This window comes from Pongo abelii, chromosome 19 (genome assembly GCF_028885655.2).
Source record: "Pongo abelii isolate AG06213 chromosome 19, NHGRI_mPonAbe1-v2.0_pri, whole genome shotgun sequence".
In the NCBI taxonomy this organism is placed as follows: domain Eukaryota; kingdom Metazoa; phylum Chordata; class Mammalia; order Primates; family Hominidae; genus Pongo; species Pongo abelii.
In genome coordinates this window covers 3,391,966-3,411,204 of record NC_072004.2, presented here as the reverse complement: position 1 = coordinate 3,411,204, position 19,239 = coordinate 3,391,966, and the positions used below count along the sequence as shown (strand labels likewise).

Here is a 19,239-nt window from a genome sequence, read left to right as displayed (position 1 = left end):
AGAGTTTCTGCCATGCTGTCTGGGGTGCAAACCATCCCTGTGTCCCCCGCGTCCAGGCCGTAGATGCTCCCCGCCAGTCAGTCACTTAGTCATCAGATCGCCCGTTCTGGTATCACAGTGCTTGTGTTCAGGTCAGTCTTTTTTTACTTCATAAGGGCCCCAAAGCACCAGAGTAGTGATGCTGGTAGTGATGTTGGCTGTTCGGATATGCCAAAGAGAACTGTAAGGTGCTTCCTTTAAGTGAAAAGATGGGAAGAAAACAGTCATATGCTGAATCTTCTATCTGTGAACTTGTAAAGAAAAAGAAATTCATGGCCGGGCACAGTGGCTCACGCCTGTAATCCCAGCACTTTGGGAGGCAGAGGCGGGAGGATCACGAGGTCAGGAGATCAAGACCATCCTGGCTTACACGGTGAAACCCCATCTCTACTAAAAATACAAAAAATTAGCTGGGCGTGGTGGCGGGCGCCTGTAATCCCAGCTACTCAGGAGGCTGAGGCAGGAGAATGGCGTGAACCTGGGAGGCGGAGCTTGCAGTGAGCCGAGATCATGCCACTGCACTCCAGCCTGGGCAACAGAGCTAGACTGTCTCAAAAAAAAAAAAAAAGAAATTCATGCTAGTTTTTTTTTTGCCTTTTTGAGACACAGTCTCACTGTGTTGCCCAGGCTGGAGTGCAGTGGTGCAATCTCGGCTCACTGCAACCTCTGCCTCCTGGGTTCAAGTGATTGTCTTGCCTCACCCTTCTGAGTAACTGAGATTACAGGCTCCTACCACCACACCCGGCTAATTTTTTTGTAGTTTTAGTAGAGATGGGGTTTCACCATGTTGGCCAGGCTGGTCTCGAACTCCTGACCTCAGGTGATCCACCTGCCGCAGCCTCCCAAAGTACTAGGATTGCAGGCAGGAGCCACTGACCCCGGCCTCATGCCAGTTTTGCTGTCACACCTCAAACTGCAAAAGTTATGGTCACAGTGTGTGATAACTTTTATTAGAGTGTATTGTTAAAACCGTTCTACTTTGGCTGGGCGCGGTGGCTCACGCCTATAATCCCAGCACTTTGGGAGGCGGGTGGGTCACCTGACGTCAGGAGTTTGAAACCAACCTGGCCAACGTGGTGAAAACCCGTCTCTACTAGAAATACAAAAGTTAGCTGGGCGTGATGGTGCGCGCCTGTAATCCCAGCTACTCAGGAGGCCGAGGCAGGAGAATCGCTTGAGCTGGGGAGGTGCAGGTTGCAGTGAGCTGAGATCGCGCCACTGCACTCCAGCCTGGGTGACAGAGCGAGACTCTGTCTCAAAAAAAAAAAAAAAAATTGTTCTACTTTATTGTTGTTGTTAATCTTTTACTGTGCCTAATTTATAAATTAAATTACATTACAGATATGTATGTATAGAAAAAACATGGCATATACAGGATCCAATACTAGCCTTGGTTTCAGGCATCTATGCAGGGTCTTGGGACATATCCCCTGTGGATGACAGGGGGTACTGTATTTTTTTTTTTCTTTTAGACAGAGTCTCCCTCTGTTGCCCAGGCTGGAGTGCAGTGGCGCAATCTCAGCTCACTGCAACCTCCGCCTCCTGGGTTCAAGCAATTCTTGTGCCTCAACCTCCCGAGTAGCTGGGATTACAGGCATGTGTTACCGCGCCTGGCTAATTTTTGTATTTTTAGTAGAGATGGGGTTTCACCATGTTGGCCAGGCTGGTCTCGAACTCCTGACCTCAGGTGATCCACACACCTCAGCCTCCCAAAGTGCTGGAATTACAGGTGTGAGCCACCACGCCTGGCCTGCTACTGTAATTTTTCTTTTAGCCGAATGAGTTTAAGACGTCGTCGTTGGAGCCCTGAGGAAGGCTGCATGAGAGAGAAGGGTAGGCTGAGTTTACCAGAGTTCTCTGTCTGTTGGGAGGAGCCAGGCCCTCTGATCTCAGAGTGGCAGCCTGTCTCGCCTGCCCAGCATGCAGTGGACGGGGTCTGCAAATATAAGGTTAGGAACGGGATGGACATCCAGCAAGCTCAGGCAGCCCAGCTTTGTGCCTGGTGTGGCTCTGGAACTCTCTGTCCCCTTTGCAGACTATGCGTCCACTCTGCCTCTGAGGACTGAGCCTTGGAGGGTCCCAGTTTGTCAATGAACAGGGCTGCTCCTGCTGCTTCCATTGCCTGAGGCCTGGAGCCTCCGTCTAGGTGGGGGATGAGTGCAGCTGCCTAAAGTCACAACCACGTGCACAACCCGCCCTCCTTCCCAGGAGGTGCCAGTAAGTGGTTTGAGGCCGGCATGCTTCTGAAGAAGTGGTGAACCAGGCTCCTGTGCTGGCCGTCAGTATCCCGATGCTATGAGCCCACGGCAGGGTTGCACCTTCCCCCCAATCTGCTTCGGCCAGTGGGATGTGCACAGGGAATGCCTGTCACTCCTGGGCTGAAGTCTTTAGGAGCCAGTGAGCTACTTGCCACACAACCTTCTCTTTGCCACAAGTGACTGGCAGTGCCCCAGAGAGTGGTAGCTCTGTCAGCCTGGGTCCCTGAGTGAGGACAGCGTGGTGTAGAGCCCTCACCAACCAGCGAGGGACACACAGTGGGACGGAGAGGTAAGCGCCCTTTGGCGCAGTGGTTCACGCCTGTAAACCCAGCACTTTGGGAGGCCGAGGAGGGCGGATCACTTGAGGTCAGGAGTTCCGAGACCGGCCTGGCCAACATGGTGAAACCCCGTCTCTACTGAAAATACAAAAAAATTAGCCGGGCGTGGTGGTCGGCACCTGTAATCTCAGCTACTCAGGAGGCTGAGGCAGGAGAATCGCTTGAGCCTGGAAGGCAGAGGTTGCAGTGAGCTGAGATCGCGCCACTGTATTCCAGCCTGGGAGACAGAGCGAGACTCTGTCTTTAAAATAAATAAATAAATAAATAAATAAATAAATAAATAAAAATAAACCTTTGATGTTTGAAGCCACTGAGATTTGGGGGTTGTCACCACAGCAGAGCAGCCTCAGTAGCCTGCACCTGGGACGTCTCCCATGCACCCAGCACAGACCCAGGCAGCCACATTTTCTGAGCGCCCAGTAGTAGCTGGGTGTTCTCAGGGACTGCCCCCCGTTGAATTTCCATCACAAGGCAATGGAAAAATACCAACGGTTGGTTACATAAACAGACCCTAGGAAAAAAAAAAAAAAGACACAGACAATGACAGCACCTCTATGCCCAGAGGGAGGAGAAATTCATTCTTTACACAAGTCACATTGAGCTAAACCTCCAAGGGTTTCCATCCATGGTTACTAACGACAGTTAACATTTTTTTTGAGTACCTGCTGTGTACTGGGATCTGATCTAAACTCTACTTGTTTGAATTCATTGAATCTTTTATTTTTTTGAAATGGAGTCTCACTCTGTTGCCCAGGCTGGAGTGCAGTGGTGCGATCTCAGCTCACTGCAACCTCTGTCTCCCGGGTTCCAGCGATTCTCATGCCTCAGCCTCCCGAGTAGCTGGGATTACAGGTGTACACCACCTCACCTGGCTAATTTTTTGTATTTTTAGTAGAGATGGGGTTTTGCCATGTTGCCTAGGCTGGTCTTGAACTTCTGGCCTCAAGTGATCCACCCACCTCGGCCTCCAAAAGTGCTGGGATTATAGGCATGAGGCACCACACCAGGCCTCATTTAATCTAGAAGGTGGGTAGTGTCATCCCCATTTCACACATGGAGAGATAGATAAACAAAAAAGTTAAGTAACTTACCTGAGATCACAGTGCTAGGATTCAAACCCCAGAGCAAACCCACTCTCTTTAGCATCTAGGCAGTGGGGTCAGGCTAGGTAAATGTATTTACATTAAAATGATCGTCATGTCCAGAGTGTGACAAATTGGTGTAACTTGGTCATAGTGTGAATGAAAGGATGTTTATAGGAGTTGTGGTTGGACGTGTTGGGCAGACTGTGAAGGGTCTTGCATGCCAGGCTGAGGGGTTTGGACTGTCTCCTGTAGACAGTGGGGTTTGGAGGACTGGGGCCTTGGGAGTGTAGCTGACAGTGTGGACACTGGATTGGAGGAAGGGTGTTCCAGGAGACAGGAGGCTGTAAAACAGCCTGGAGAGATGGTGGGCCAGACCCAGTTCAGGGTAGGGTAGGGGACTCCAGCCCACCAGCTGCTGCTTTTCCCCCACCACACACTACCTGCCTCTGGGCCTTGATCCCGTCCACATCATGTGTATGTGGCTTTCATATTCTCTACTTTTCTCTTCTTCTTTTTTTTTTTCTTTTTTTTTTTTTTTGAGACTTTTTGAGAGTCTTCCTCTGTTGCCCAGGCTGGAGTGCAATGGTGCAATCTTGGCTCACTGCAACCTCCGCCTCCTGGGTTTAAGCAATTCTCCTGCCTCAGCCTCCTGAGTAGCTGGGATTACAGGTGCCCGCCACCACACCTGGCTAATTTTTGTATTTTTAATAGAGACGGGGTTTCACCATGTTGGCCAGGCTGGTCTCAAACTCCTGACCTCAGGTGATCCACCCGCCTCAGCCTCCCAAAGTGCTGGGATTACAGGCATGAGCCACCATGCCCGGCCTATTTTTCTCTTCTTCTGAAGTGGACTTAAAGCTCCTTGAGAGCAGGTGCCTAGGTGTCCTCTGCCCTGTCCTGCTGCACCTTAGCTCATGCCAAGGCCCATGTTTGGAATGTCCTCCTTGCGGGGCAGAATCCTTCTCCTTGTCCAAGGCCCAGCCCAAATGGCATCTGCCCGCTGCACAGGGCATCCCTGGTGACACATACGCCATTGGATTACAACTGCAGGGGAGGCCAGGACCCGGCTCAACATTTGTTGTTGGCATGGCCTGTTGGCCCCAGAGCCCCTGGCCAGTGCCTGTTTCAGGGTGCCGTGCCCTGCCTACTGTCAGAGAGAGCCTGTGCAGGTCTTCCTTTCCTGTCCATCCTGGGCTTCTTGAGCGCAGAGACCACCCTGTTGACCCTGCTGCTCTGCTGGGGATTTGTATAGCACATGGCGGGCCCTCAGGAGAGAGGGTCCCATCTGGCCTCAGCCACGGGTAGATGGACAGGCCAAGTCTTTGAAAGTGGGAGAGTCCTGATACAGAGATGCTCACTTGCATGACTCATCAAACATTAAGCAAACCTTGTTTTTTTTCATTAAAAAACAATTAGTCATAACTTCAAGCTAATGGCCGGATACAGCTCAGCAGTCAGCAGATGTGGTCCTCAGGCTGAAATAATGAAGATGAGAGCAATCATCTCTCATGCCTGCCTAGAGCTTTACCAGGCTCAGAGCCCATTCACACCCACTATCCTGACTAATCCCAGAAAAGCCCCGTAAAGCAGGTAGGGCAGGTGTTCTTGGCTGTAATTTTGTGGAGGAAGAAGCAGACCCAGAGGTTCAGCTACCAGCCCAAGTCCATACAGCAGGCATCTAGCATACACGGGTCCATACAGCCGGCATCTAGCACACGCGGGCTTCTTCCATCCAAGGTCCAGGTTCTGCTCACCTGCTGACCCTCCACTGGCCCTCGTCCCTCTTGTTCCCAGTCCCTGCCCTGGAACACAGCTCTGCAGAGCGGGGCTCCAGCGTTCTGTGCTGACTGGGTGTCAGACTTCAAGCTCCAGCCGCTTCTGGAGGGTGCTGACCCTCTCACAGACCCCTGCCCTCCACGGGAGCTGGTCTTTTAGACTCATGTGGGCACCCGGTGACATGAACACAGAGACAAAATGCAGAAAGGAGGGTATTTTTCTTTTTTTTTAAATTTAAATTTTAATTTTTTGAGATGGAGTTTTGCTCTTGTTGCCCAGGCTGGAGTGCAATGGCGTGATCTCGGCTCATTGCAACCTCCGCCTCCTGGGTTCAAGTGATTCTCCTGCCTCAGCCTCCCGAGTAGCTGGGACTACAGGTGTGCACCACCACGCCCAGCTAATTTTGTATTTTTAGTAGAGATGGGGTTTCTCCATGTTGGCCAGGCTGGTCTCGAACTCCCGACCTCAGGTGATCCACCTGCCTCGGCCTCCCAAAGTGCTGGGATTACGAGCGTGAGCCACCGAGCCCGGCCGGGGCTCAAATCTTGAGAGGAACCCAGGTGAGTGAAGAAAAGAAATTTGTCTCCGATGGCCAGTGTCAAGAGCTCAGCTTAATGTCAAGAGCTCAGCTTAAGTCAATGTGCCCCCTAGTGGTAACACTAAGAGAAAACTGCCACCATTAGCGATGGTGGCGGTGTTTGGCATCTGTCATTCCAGACTTGGCCCAGCCGCTGGCTGGCGCGTCCGCAGATGCTTTCCTGAGCTGCCTCTCGCTCCCATCAAACCTGAACTTAGAAAAACACCCTGCCTCCCAGAAGTCATTAAAACTTTTCTACTCACAAGGAGTTTTAATGGGTACATCATTACATAAATGCAAGAACATCCTGTTTCAAATGATGACCCAGAAAACCACACTGATGGCAGTGATGGCCGGCCCTGAGGTCTTGTCCCCGCCACCATGTTGAGAGTTTTAGTAGAATCACTCGGTGAAGGTGCTGTTCAGATAAAGCCAAAAACCACGCCAACAAACGTTTCCTGAGTGCTGCTTTGAGCAAGGTGCAGGCTAGGTTCAGAGAGGGGAGGGCAGGCACGAGAGCCTTCTCTATCTCACCCTGGAGCCGCTTAAATCTGCAAAGCAAGACATGAGAAAATCATGATGTTAAATGTCCATACAAGATTTAGAAAGCTCCAGACGAGACTAGTAGAGCTGTCACTGTCCTTCGACAGGTGTGTAGCCTGTCTGTGCTTCTTTCCTTATCAGTAAAACGGGGGCAAAATTGTACTCACCTCATGAACTCTTAGTGAGGTCTGATGAGATGGTGCATATAAAGTGCTCATTGCAACGCCCAGGACGTTATATGCACTCAACACATGTTCACAGCCATTACTGTTGTCATCATTGTGGCCGTGAGTACTGTGCCCGTTGCCATAGGAAGCGCATTGGTTGAAGTTCCTGTAGGAGTTTAGAAGTGAGCACTTCTGGAGCTGGGTGTGGTAGCTCATGTCTGTAATCCCAGCATGTTGGGAGACTGAGGTGGGGGGAATCATGTGAACTCAGGAGTTTGAGACCAGCCTGGCAAAATGGCGAGACTCTGTTGCTACAAAAAAAAAAAAATCCAGGCATGGTGGTGCACACCTGTACTCCCAGCTTCTTGGGAGGTTGAGGCAGGAGGATCCTTTGAGTCCAGGAGGTTGAGGCTGCAGTGAGCTATGATTGTGCGTCACTGCACTCCAGCCTGGGTGACAATGCAAGATACCACCTCTTTAAAAAAAAAAGGTGAGAAATGAGCTCTTTATGCTGGGGTCTTTGGGAGAAGGTGGGATTTGAGCATCCCTAGGGCTCACCTCGCACCTGAAGATGGGTTAAATGGGGTACTGGGATGGAGGAGGGTGGGAGAAAGGGTAGAGTCAGCACATTTAGTGTGGCTGGGAAGGGGTGTGCCCAGGTGATAGAAGGTGGGTTTCGGTGGGAGAGGAGACTGGGTCTGCGGGCTCAGGGTGCGGGCATGGGGCTTTGCTCGGCAGTGGGGACCTCTGAGAGGCAAGGGGGCCTGATCAGGATGAGCTTTCAGGATTGTTGATCTGGAAGTGAGGGGTTGTGGGAGGTTGCACCAGGGAAAGGAGGCACTTCTGATCGTTCAGGTGAGAAGAAGGGGCTCCCAGGTAGAGGAGGGATGGACGAAAGCCACAGAAACAGCCCAGGGAGGGCTGAGAAGGAGAGGTAGGAGGTCACAAAGGGCACCGGGTTTGGTGGCCAGAAGGAAGTTGATGCCTTTCCAGGCAGGGACTGCTGCAGGGAGAGGGAGGGGAGTGAATGTGGAGAGAACAGGAGCCCATCGTGGGTTGTGCCAGGGGGAGGGGGCTTGTGGGCTTCACCTGCAGACTCAGGGAGGCAGGGATGGAGCTCGGGGAGAGGGCTGGGTGGACTCTGGATGAAGCAGTCACTGACTTGGACACATCAGACAGGTCCTTGGGAGGGGCTGGGCAAAGGTCTCCAAGGACAGTGGTGGAGCCGGAGAAGATAAGGCTGCAGACGGGGTCCTTGGACCCCTATGTGTGGGGAACGGCAAGAAGAGGAGAGCAGCCAAGGAGTCCCGGCAGGAGCGGTCAGAGTAAGAGGAGGGCCAGGACTTCCTCTGCAGGCCTCTGAGCAGGCACGGTGCCCTGCAGACTCTGGTGATACTGTTAGCACCAAGGGCTCTGTTAACAAAGAGGATTAACAGGACACATTTAGTGATGTGTGCTGTGTTCACTAGAGATGGTGCTGTCTTTTTTTTTTTTTTTTGAGATGGAGTCTCGCTCTGTAGCCTGGGCTGGAGTACAGTGGTGTGATCTCAGCTCACTGCAACCTCTGCCTCCCAGGTTCAAGTGATTCTCCTGCCTCAGCCTCCAGAGTAGCTGGGACTACAGGCGTGCGCCACCGCACCCAGCTAATTTTTTGTATTTTTAGTAGAGACAAGGTTCCACTATGTTGGCTAGGCTGGTCTTGAACTCCTGACCTCAGACAGTCCGCCCACTTCTGCCTCCCAAAGTGCTAGGATTACAGGCTTGAGCCACTGCGCCCGGCTCCGTGCCGTCTTTATTGGAGGCAGAAATCACTTTGGAGGCTAAGGCAATGGTTCTGGAGAAGCGCGAACCTCCCCTTTCCCGGCCATTGCTCTATCCCACATTGTTAGAAGAAAATGATCCCAGAGGACAAGAGAGTTGAGAGGTCACCACTGCTGAGTCTTATATATGAGAGATCCCACTTCTGGGTCTATATGTGCCCAAAAGAATGGAAAGCAGGGACAGGACCAGATATTTGCACGCCCAGGACCAGATATTTGCACGCCCATGTTCATAGCAGCACTAGTCACTATGGCCAAAGGTGGAAGCAAGCCAAGTGTTCATCAGCTGGTGAATGGATGAGCAAAATGTGGTCCATCCACCCCGCACCCCAGTGGAATATTATTCAGCCTTAAAAGGGAAGGAGGGCTGGGCATGGTGGCTCATGCCTGTAATCCCAACACTTTGGGAGGCTGAGGCAGGTGGATCACAAGGTCAGGAGATCGAGACCCACCTGGCCAACATGGTGAAACCCCATTTCTGCTAAAAATACGAAAATTAGTTGGGCGTGGTGGCATGCACCTGTAATCCCAACTACTCAGGAGGCTGAGGCAGAAGAATTGATTGAACCGGGGAGGTGGAGGTTGCAGTGAGCTCAGATCACGCCATTGCACTCTAGCCTGGGGGAAAGAGTGAGACTTCGTCTAAAAAAAAAAAAAAAAAAAAAAAAAAACAGGGAAGGAAATTCTGTCACAGGCTACAACACGGATGAACCTTGAGGAAATTATGCTAAGTGAAAGAAGCCAGTCACAAAAAGACAAATACTGTATGATTCCTAACCAGAGGACTCCTAGAATAGTTAAATTCATAAAGACGGGAAGTTGAATGGTGGTTGTTAGGGGGTTGGAGTTGGGAAGGGGAGTTAGCGTTTAATGGGTGCAGGGTTTCAGTTTGGGATGATGAAAAAGTTCTGTGCATGGATTAATGCTGATGGTTGTACAATAATGTGAATGTGTTCAATGCCAGTGAACAGTACAGTTAAAAATGGTTAATATGATGTGGGACACAGTGGCTCACGCCTGTTATCCCAGCACTTTGGGAGGCCGAGGTGAGTGGATCACGAGGTCAGAAGTTCAAGATCAGCCTGGCCAAGATGGTGAAACCCCGTGTCTACTAAAAATACAAAAATCAGCTGGGTGTGGTGGCTCTTGCCTGTAATCCCAGCTACTCGGGAGCCTGAAGCAGGAGAATCGCTTGAACCTGGAGGCAGAGGCTGCAGTGAGCCGAGATCGCACCACTGCACTCCAGCCTGGGCGACAGAATGAGACTCTGTCTCAAAAATTAAAAAATAAAAAAAAAATTCATAAAGACAGAAAATTGAATGGGGGTCGTTAGGGGGTTGGGGTCGGGAAGGGCAGTTAGTGTTTAATGGGTGCAGGGTTTCAGTTTGGGATGATGAAAAAGTTCTGTGCGTGGATGATGCTGATGGTTGTACAACAATGTGAATGCACTCAGTGCCACCGAACTGTACCGTTAAAAATGGTTAATATGGTAAATTTTGTGATATATATTTTGCCACAATTTATTATAATATATAAATATATATTTTGAGACAGAGTTTCGCTCTTGTTGCCCAGGCTGGAGTGCAATGGCGTGATGTCGGTTCACTGCAACCTCCACCTCCCGGGTTCAAGCGATTCTCCTGCCTCAGCCTCCCGAATAGCTGGGACTACAGGTGCCCACAACCACGCCTGGCTAATTTTGTATTTTTAGTAGAGATGGGGTTTCACCATGTTGGTCAGGCCTGGTCTCAAACTCCTGACCTCAGGTGATCCGCCTGCCTTGGCCTCCCAAAGTGCTGGGGTTACAGGCATGAACCACCGCGCCCGGCCTTTTGCCACAATTTATAAACAAGAATGAATTCTAACGTTCATATTAATTGAAGCTAACATGACACACATAGCATAAACAGGTGTCTAAGCGGCCAGGTGCGGTGGCTCACGCCTATAATCCCAGCACTTTGGGAGGTCGAGGTGGGTGGATCACTTGAGGTCAGGAGTTTGAGACCAGGCCTGACCAACATGGTGAAACCTGGCCTCTACTGAAAACACAAAAATTAGCCAGGTGTGGTGGCACGTGCCTGTAATCCCAGCTACTTGGGCGGCTGAGGCAGGAGAATCGCTTGAACCTGGGAGGCAGAGGTTGCAGTGAGCCGAGATCACGCCATTGCACTCCAGCCTGGGCAACAAGAGCGAAACTCTGTCTCAGAATACATATTTATATATTATAATAAATTGTGACAAAATATATTTAACAAAATTTACCATATTAACCATTTTTAATGGTTAATATGCCTGGGAGACACAGGGAGACTCCATCTCAAAAAAAAAAAAAAGTGACTAAGCGAGGGGTATGGTGGGGTGTGGCATGGTGGGACGGTCCTGGCTTTTATGCCTAGACCAACAGTGCGGCCTGGGCAATTATCTAATTATCGGTTGTCTAATTGCCCAGCGTCACACATTTCTCACCTGTAAAATGGGTATGACAGTCTCTGCCCTCCCACTGCCCAGGGTTGCTGTACGGCCTGCGAGAGCGGGTTTGGGAAAGCTCTTTGTCAACTGTTGTGCGGAATTGATGGGGCGGCCACAGTTCAATGCCTTGACTCAGGGGTCAGAGCTTTCAAGTGACCCCAGGCAGGGCTACGAGGGCCTCTCCGGCAGTGGCTGCTCATTCCAGGCTGGGCCTGCCCCACGGCTTGTTGGCGTCCTGCGGGCAGCTGCTATGATGGTTTTTGCAGGGCATTTGGGCTGCAGCCTGGATGCATACCTAGACCTCACTGTTTTTCTCAGCCAGGATCTGGGAGAGAATGAAACCTATCGTCCTAGTTATCTGCTGTATGCGACTCTCTCCTGTGCGTTTCTCTCTTGTGGGTCTTCTCTCCTGTGCATTTAGGGTGATACGAAGTGAAGTGAGAAAATAGACACTTGTGGCCAGGCGCGGTGGCTCACGCCTGGAATCCCAGCACTTTGGGAGGCCGAAGCAGGTGGATGACGAGGTCAGGAGTTCAAGACTGGCCTGGCCAACATGGCGAAACCCCGACTCTACTAAAAATATAACAATTAGCTGGGCGCAATGGCAGGTGCCTGCAATTGCAGTTATTTGGGAGGCTGAGGCAGGAGAATCACTTAAACCTGGGAGGCGGAGGTTGCAGTGAGCTGAGATCGCACCATTGCACTCCAGACTGGGCGACAGAGTGAGACTCCGTCTCAAAAAAAAAAAAAATAGGAAATGACACTCATAGTTATCTGTGTTTTTTGGTTCCCTGAGGAACCCCCAGTTGAGAAGAAAAGCTGGGACCTGGCTGACCCAGAAGCCCCCCTCGACGCCAACCCCTACTCCAGGTTTGGGGACCCAGGAATGAGAGGCCTAAGAGACTCGGGGACTAGTTCAAGATTGCTCGGACTCTCAAAACAAGTCCCTAATGCCAGGCCAGGACTGCGTGGTGGGTGGCACGACCCTCCATTCCTTCTTTATTTTGAAAACGGAACAGTTACAGGATGCTAGTTTTGACATCGCTGGCTGTGAATGTGCATTTGTGGAGCCATTTCCCAGACCTCCGGGCGCAGGAGCCACAGGTTTGGGAGGCCGAGCAGCGCCCTCCTTCCCTGAGAGCTGAGGTTGCAGCTCTGGCTGGCTCTGGTAAGTGCTCTGCAGCCCTGGCATGGCTGGAGGAGGGGTAGCGGCTAAGTGGTTTCTGAAAAAGGGCAAAAATGATGGGAAAAGCTTTGGGATCCTCTGGGAATCAGAGCCGCAGCAAAGGCAGCTGCTTGCATCACTGGAAGCGTTTTTTCCTTGAGTGCCGAAGGGCGCCCACAGCGACTCCTGCTAGTGCAGGGCAGCTGCTGCCAGGGCCGGGCCCGGGACCCCACGGAGGCAGGGAGACCACTCTTCTCCCACACGAGCCCAGCTCTCCCTTTGAGTAGCAACCGCCTTCGAGCTCAGGAGCACCCGTGGGCCTGGGGTGTGCCTGCGTCTAGCTGGTGAGTCCCTTTCTTTGTTTGATGGCCAGTGCAGACGTTAGCTTTCAGGATGGCATAGTGAGTGGCCAAAAGCCAGGCCCTGCCACTTTCCAGCTGTGCGACTGTGGGCAGGTCCACTCGCCTCTCTGTGCCCCAGTTACCTCATCTGAAAACAGGGGGTAGTAACAGTGGCTGCCTCAAAGGTGGTTGTGAGGCTGAAGCGAACTTGTGGTGCCCTCAGCCTGGCTCCTCAGAAGCACCTGGGAGGTGAGAGTGGAGGTTGTTGTTACCAGGGTTTGTTCTTTTTGCTCCTGCACCAGCTGTCCTCGGGGGAGGAGGCTGCAGCTGCTACTGAGGTTGCTGGTGTGTGGCCGGAGGTTTTCAGCGTGTCGCCCTCTCTGTGGAGTGGATGAGCGCAGGGCCGGGAAGCAGGCACGCTGGGTCCTTGTGCTGCTGTCCTATCTTTGTTCTTCACCCCTGGGTTGGAAAGCCCGCAGCCTACTGCCTTCCTTTGAGAGAAGGGACTATTGAGAATAATCTGGCTGGGTCCTGGGCCAGCATTCTGCCAGCTTCCAGAAAGTCCCCAGTGGCGAGCGGGAGGTGCCCCCAAGAACTTGGATGGATGGATGGATGGATGGATGGATGGATGGATGCTTTGGGCAGAGAGGGGAGCAGGGGAGCTACACCCCAGGTTGTCTCACCTACATTGGGGAGAGAAGGGATCCTTCCCCCAGAGGGTGGGCAGTATCTGTTCTGGCTTTGGAGTTGAGAAAGACTCAGAGATCAAACCAGGTCTCTGTGGGCAGAATCGATTCTTTTAGGACTGTCCTTTAGTCCAGATTGATGAGTTTGTGAATCTTGTGTAAACCAGAATCACCATCTCTATCACACAGCCAGCAGTCGTTTGCCTAAATCATGGTAGAAGTTCCCCTGATCACTGTAGAATGTTTTGCGGTGACAGGTGCATCACCACGGGCTCAGGTGCAGGGTACACTCCAGGCCTGGCAGTGGAAGGCTGTCCTGACCCTGTTCCCCGGCCCAGCCCAGGGCACATGACCCCTCGGTTCCTGTCCCACCCCGTTCCCTGGAAGAAGCTTGGTTTCCAGTAGGGAATCAGGTGCAGAGTGTGCAGTGTAGACTCAGCGTTTGTCGACTGACTGAATGATAGCACAATCCAGGCTGCTTCCTGTTGGCTGGGTTTGGTTGGACTGGGACCGGTCAGAGGAAGAGGCAACGCTGCTGACAAAGAACGTTGCTGAAAGGTTCACGGGAGGCTCCGGCTAACAGGTGCTCTCTTGCTGGGCTGCCTAACAAGCAGCCCCTATTCTTATTCTTAGCTTATTCTTGGAGACCACAGACATCCCTGGGACAGCCAGACGTGGGTATGGCCTGGGTCTTATTCACACTGCATTTTGGGGTTCCTGAGCTGCTTGTTTGAGTGGGAGGTGCTTGAGGTTCAGGTCTTGTGCCTAGCCCCGAGGGTGAGAGGGCCTATTCTGATTGGCCCCCAGGCCCTGCTGTGGAGTCTGGGTCTGAGTTGAACAGCTGAGAAAGAGCCCCAGACCTCCAGCATGGTGGTGGAGCATTGGAGATGCTCTGGAGCCAGCCTGTCTGGGGTCAAGTCCGGATTCCATCTCTGACTGTGTGACCTCGGGGACGTGCCATAACTGCTCTGTGCCTCAGTCTCCTCATCGGTGAACTATTTCCCTCTTAGGGATGTTGTGGGAATTAAGTGGGTGAAGGAATGCGAGTCCTGAGAACCGTGTTTGCTTTGTGCACATGCTCAGACGTGTCAATGATTCTGATTCTCCTTTGCTTCTGATGCCTTTTAAGTGCTGCCAGGCTGTCCGCACTCTGAACAGTCCTTGACAGGGTGTTATCTTCAGAAAAGAAAGACTAGCACCCAGCCCCCCAGGCTTCCAAAGCTACACATGGCTTCCCATCATCTATGCAACCATGCTGGCTTTCAGTTCCTTGGAGTTAAGGCTGATGGCCATCTGGTTCTAACCTGGCCGCCTGTCTTCCTGTCCCACTGACTTCCTCTTCTTCAGCTGCTCTAGGCTTCCCTGTCTGTCTCCAGGCCCTAGCCCACCTCTGTTCCCTTTCCAGGCTCAGCTCATCCATCATCAACTGCCATGGAGCCCTCTTCAGCACCCTGCCGCCTCCTGCAGTCCCTCTGCCCAGCCAGTACCTGGTTTCTGTCTCAGTGGGGGGCTGACTCCTCTCTGTGCCCCCAGCACAGGGCTGGACTCCGAGGAGGAGGACTCAGTAGATGAGTATTAAGTGATCAGATGAGGGAATCGGCTTTCTGTGGCCAGGAACACTCCTGCTGCAGGGGGTCCGTCTGAAGGGTGAGCCAGAGAAAGACTCAGGCCTGTTGAAAGTGGATCAACAGGCAGGCAGGGAGATGGCCAGCAACCAGCCGTCCGTCCTGTTCACGGTCTGCGGAGCGGTGAGGCTGCCTCTGTGTTTTCATAGATCTGGGCTTCAGAACGTAGCTAGTTTACAGCCATGGCCCAGCCATGAGATCTGGAGTTTCACTGCCTGAATTTTCACTTGAAAATGCAGGACTTGGGAGTCTCTGTGAGCCATTCTGGCTTGGGAGATTGCCTGATTATATATTTCAAAAAAAAGAAAATGCAGGACTTGAGAAGCCTCTCATTCCTGCTGTGGCTGTTTTCCGGAATCTAGCCACTGCCGTAACAGTAATCTCCCTAACTTCCTATGGAAATGGGAATTAGAAGGGTCTGGTTGCTCTTATTTCCCCATGTGTGCGCTTCTTCTTCTTCTGCTTCTTTTTTTTTGAGACAGAGTTTCACTCTGTTGCCCAAGCTGGAGTGCAGTGGCACAATCTCAGCTCACTGTAACCTCCACATCCCGGGTTCAAGCGATTCTCCTGCCTCAGCCTCCTGAGTAGCTGGGATGACAGGCGCCCGACGCCATGCCCGGCTAATTTTTGTATTTTTTTAGTAGAGATGGGATTTCACCATGTTGGCCAGGCTGGTCTCGAACTCCTGACCTCAGGTGATCCACCTGCCTTGGCCTCCCAAAGTGCTGGGATTACAGGCGTGAGCCACGCGCCCAGTCCAGTACAGCTTCTTCATAAGGAGATGGATCAGGCAAGGTCCCTGCCCAGGAGGAGGTCACAGGGTGTGGGAGAGAGAAATCAGTGACAGATAGCAATTGCTAGACCACATGGTGGGCTGTGTGGGACAGACGGTCAATGGGCTGGGCCACTGTGTGGAGGACAGCGGGGAGCATGACTGCAGGGATCTGGGAGCTTCATGGAGGAGGCGGCATCAGTGCTGGATCCTGAGGGGAAGTAGCATCTGAGTGGTGGTAGGGTTTGTGCAAGGGTAGAAGGAGGAAAAAGCCCTTAGGTGGAGACCCGATGGGAATAGAGGCTATGGGAGGGATGTATGGGCCAGCCCTGGGTACCACGGAGTGGGGATGCCCAGACAGAGGGAGGAGAATCATGGGGATGGGGCAGGATGGGAGTGGAAAATAGCATCAGCTCATGTGTCCAACTACACATGCTGCTGCCAGCGGCCAGCTGATCTCTAGGTGTTTAGGCCTAGAAGACCCACCAGCTCCAAATCACTTAAAGCCTAAATGTTCCACGTCTCTACTAAAAATACAAACATTAGCTAGGCATGGTGGCACGCACCTGTAATCCCAGCTACTTGGGAGGTTGAGGGAGGAGAATCGCTTGAACCCGGGAGGTGGAGGTTGTAGTGAGCAGAGATTGCCCCATTGCACTCTAGTCTGGGTGACAGGGTGAGACACTGTCTCAAAAAAAAAAAAACTAAGTGTTCAAGGCCAGGATGCTTGACAGATACTGATTCATAAAAATGACAAAAAGCACAAAATCCAAAATCTCGTATAAGCTCAGTGGCTGTGGCAGCGAGGTTGAAGAGTGAAGGCAGGCCGGGCACCTGGCTGATGGTGTGTGGACCTGTGGCACAGCAGGGCCCCGCAGTGCAGTGTGGGTGTGGGTGTGCCAGTCTCTGCCGCTCACCCTATTCCAGGGACACAGTTTGCTTGGCTCTTCTGGACTGAGCCGTCTTCATCACCGAGATCCTCCCTGAATTTAGCCCACGTCGGCCACCCCGGCCGTTTTCCTTGTTCTGTGTGGGGAGGGAGGCAGCGTGGTGGTTGTCAACCTCACCCTGAAGAGGAGGCACCTGAGGCCCAGAGACGAGGAGGGATGGGTCTAACCCAGAACCGCAGATGGCTCTGAGCCGGGGGCCTGTCCACCCTCCCAGGCTGACGTCAGTGGCCGCAGGACTGCCTGGGAGCGGCTAGGCCCGCTCACCTCTGGGGCCTCTGGGGTGAGAGGTTCAGTCCTGGAAACACTTCAGTTCTAGGGGGCTGGGGGCAGCAGCAAGTTGGGGTTTTGGGGTACCCTGCTTCACAGGGCCCTTGGCAAGGAGGGCAGGTGGGGTCTAAGGACAAGCAGTCCTTACGTTGGGAGTCAACCCCGGCGTGGCGGCTGCTGCAGGTTGCACACTGGGCCACAGAGGATCCAGCAAGGATGAAGAAATGGAGCAGCACAGACTTGGGAGCAGCTGTGGACCCACTCCAACAGGACACCTGCCCAGACCCCCTGGATGGAGACCCTAACTCCAGGCCACCTCCAGCCAAGCCCCCGCTCTCCACGGCCAAGAGCCGCACCCGGCTCTTTGGGAAGGGTGACTCAGAGGAGGCTTTCCCGGTGGATTGCCCTCATGAGGAAGGTGAGCTGGACTCCTGCCCGACCATCACAGTCAGCCCTGTTATCACCATCCAGAGGCCAGGAGATGGCCCCACCGGTGCCAGGTAAGTCCGCGTCTGGAGCCCCCCTCCCTGCTGGGAGCCCAATTGGCCATGGAGATGCCACAGGGTGGTCTGGCTTCTGGGCTAAATGTCACAAAGCCAGGGGGCTGGAGAGCCTTAGGGGTGGTCTGGTCCAGCGTCCTTCTTCATGTGGCCTTGTGGGATGTGCAGTCACGGGGGCTGGTGTCTGTGCTGGGTCTAGGTGTCCACGCCTGCAATGCCCACCAGCCACAGACACTTGGATTTGACGTCTAAAAGCTCAAGGGCAGGAGGCTTTTAGAGAGCACAGCACAGCTCCAGTGAGCTGCAAGGCAAGGCAGGGAGAGCCACAGGGTGGCTGACTTCTGGGGAGTATGAGGCCACCTTTTCCCTTAGAGGGGCCGTCTACACCCCTGCCTCCACCTCCCTCCGTCCCCACCAGGCTGCTGCCTCCCGAGCTCCTGAGCAGGCAGAGAAGCCAGTGGTCTGGGAGTAGGAGGGTGACTTTCTAGATGGTATCTACACACAGGGTGGGGACAGAATGGGGACACATGCTCCCCACTGTCCCTGTTACATTGGTTTTCTGGACAGTCACCTAGACTGAGGGGCAGCTTTTATATCATTTTTCCCCCTTTTGGTTTGCCTTGGGATTTAGTCGTGTTTCCTTGACAAGTTCCGAAGGCCTCAGGGCCAAGGGGAGGCCGGGGTGTGAGATGAGGGTGTTTTCTGGCCCGCAGGCTGCTGTCCCAGGACTCTGTCACCGCCAGCACCGAGAAGACCCTCAGGCTCTATGATCGCAGGAGTATCTTTGAAGCCGTTGCTCAGAATAACTGCCAGGATCTGGAGAGCCTGCTGCTCTTCCTGCAGAAGAGCAAGAAGCACCTCACGGACAACGAGTTCAAAGGTGGCCCCAGCGCTGGGCTCCGGGGAGGGCCCCAACCCTGGCCTGCCCTGACCCTCCCTTTGTCTTTCAGACCCTGAGACAGGGAAGACCTGTCTGCTGAAAGCCATGCTCAACCTGCACGATGGGCAGAACAACACCATCCCCCTGCTCCTGGAGATCGCGCGGCAGACGGACAGCCTGAAGGAGTTTGTCAACGCCAGCTATACAGACAGCTACTACAAGGGTGAGGAGGGCGGCGGGGCCGGGCATGGCTCAGCCCGCAGTACCGGGAACCAGGAGGGCATGGTTGTCCCTGGGCCTCCTTGCTCTTCTGGGATCCTGACTCCCTGTCCCAGCCACTGCGTTGGTGGCTTCTAATCCTAGGGGGTCCCTGCCTCTCCCATCTGTTGGCTTGATTTCTCCTGGTCCTGGGGGTCCCTGCCTCCCCCACCTGATGTCTCCTCTCTTGACCCTGGGAAGTCCCTGCCTCCCCCTGCTGACTGAATGGTTCCTGTCCCTGGAAGTCACAGCCTCTGGCCTTTCTCTCTGCTGCTGTTCTTTGCCCCTGGGGCAATTTTGACTCCTCTGGCTTCCGCCCGTTATTTCCTGTTCCCAGCGGTCTCCTGTCTCAGGACCTTGCTGGGACCCCTTGGGAGACCCTGGACTGGCCTCCTGCAGTGGGGGGTCCTCCAGGCACTTTCTGTCCAGTTCCTCCTGCAGCAGCTGCTGCCTGCCCAGAGCCCTTCCCCAGCACCTGTCCCGGCAGCCCCACAGGACTGTGACCACGAAGCCAACCGTGCGCGTCCTCTGTAGGCCAGACAGCGTTGCACATCGCCATCGAGAGGCGCAACATGGCCCTGGTGACCCTGCTGGTGGAGAACGGAGCAGACGTCCAGGCTGCAGCCCATGGGGATTTCTTTAAGAAAACCAAAGGGCGGCCTGGATTCTACTTCGGTAGGGAGACAATGTGGCAGACCCTGATCTTTTTGGCTTTTGCGAAGG

General features: G+C 53.3%; 1 protein-coding gene across 3 annotated transcripts in view; it reads left to right on the top strand.

Annotated features, from left to right (window-relative positions):
• TRPV1 (transient receptor potential cation channel subfamily V member 1) overlaps positions 1-19,239 on the top strand; it is a 45,788-nt gene that overhangs the window by 838 nt on the left and 25,711 nt on the right. The window contains exons 1-5 of one of the 3 annotated variants that reach the window (XM_054535364.2): positions 10,850-12,240; positions 17,062-17,378; positions 18,092-18,258; positions 18,329-18,481; positions 19,051-19,191. In XM_054535364.2, coding sequence (XP_054391339.1) covers positions 17,095-17,378; positions 18,092-18,258; positions 18,329-18,481; positions 19,051-19,191 — 745 coding nt within the window. In that variant the 5' untranslated portion in view covers positions 10,850-12,240; positions 17,062-17,094. Of the gene's footprint in view, positions 1-10,849; positions 12,241-17,061; positions 17,379-18,091; positions 18,259-18,328; positions 18,482-19,050; positions 19,192-19,239 lie in introns of those variants that run through there. The other 2 variants (XM_054535363.2, XM_054535365.2) reach the window with 2 other exon arrangements.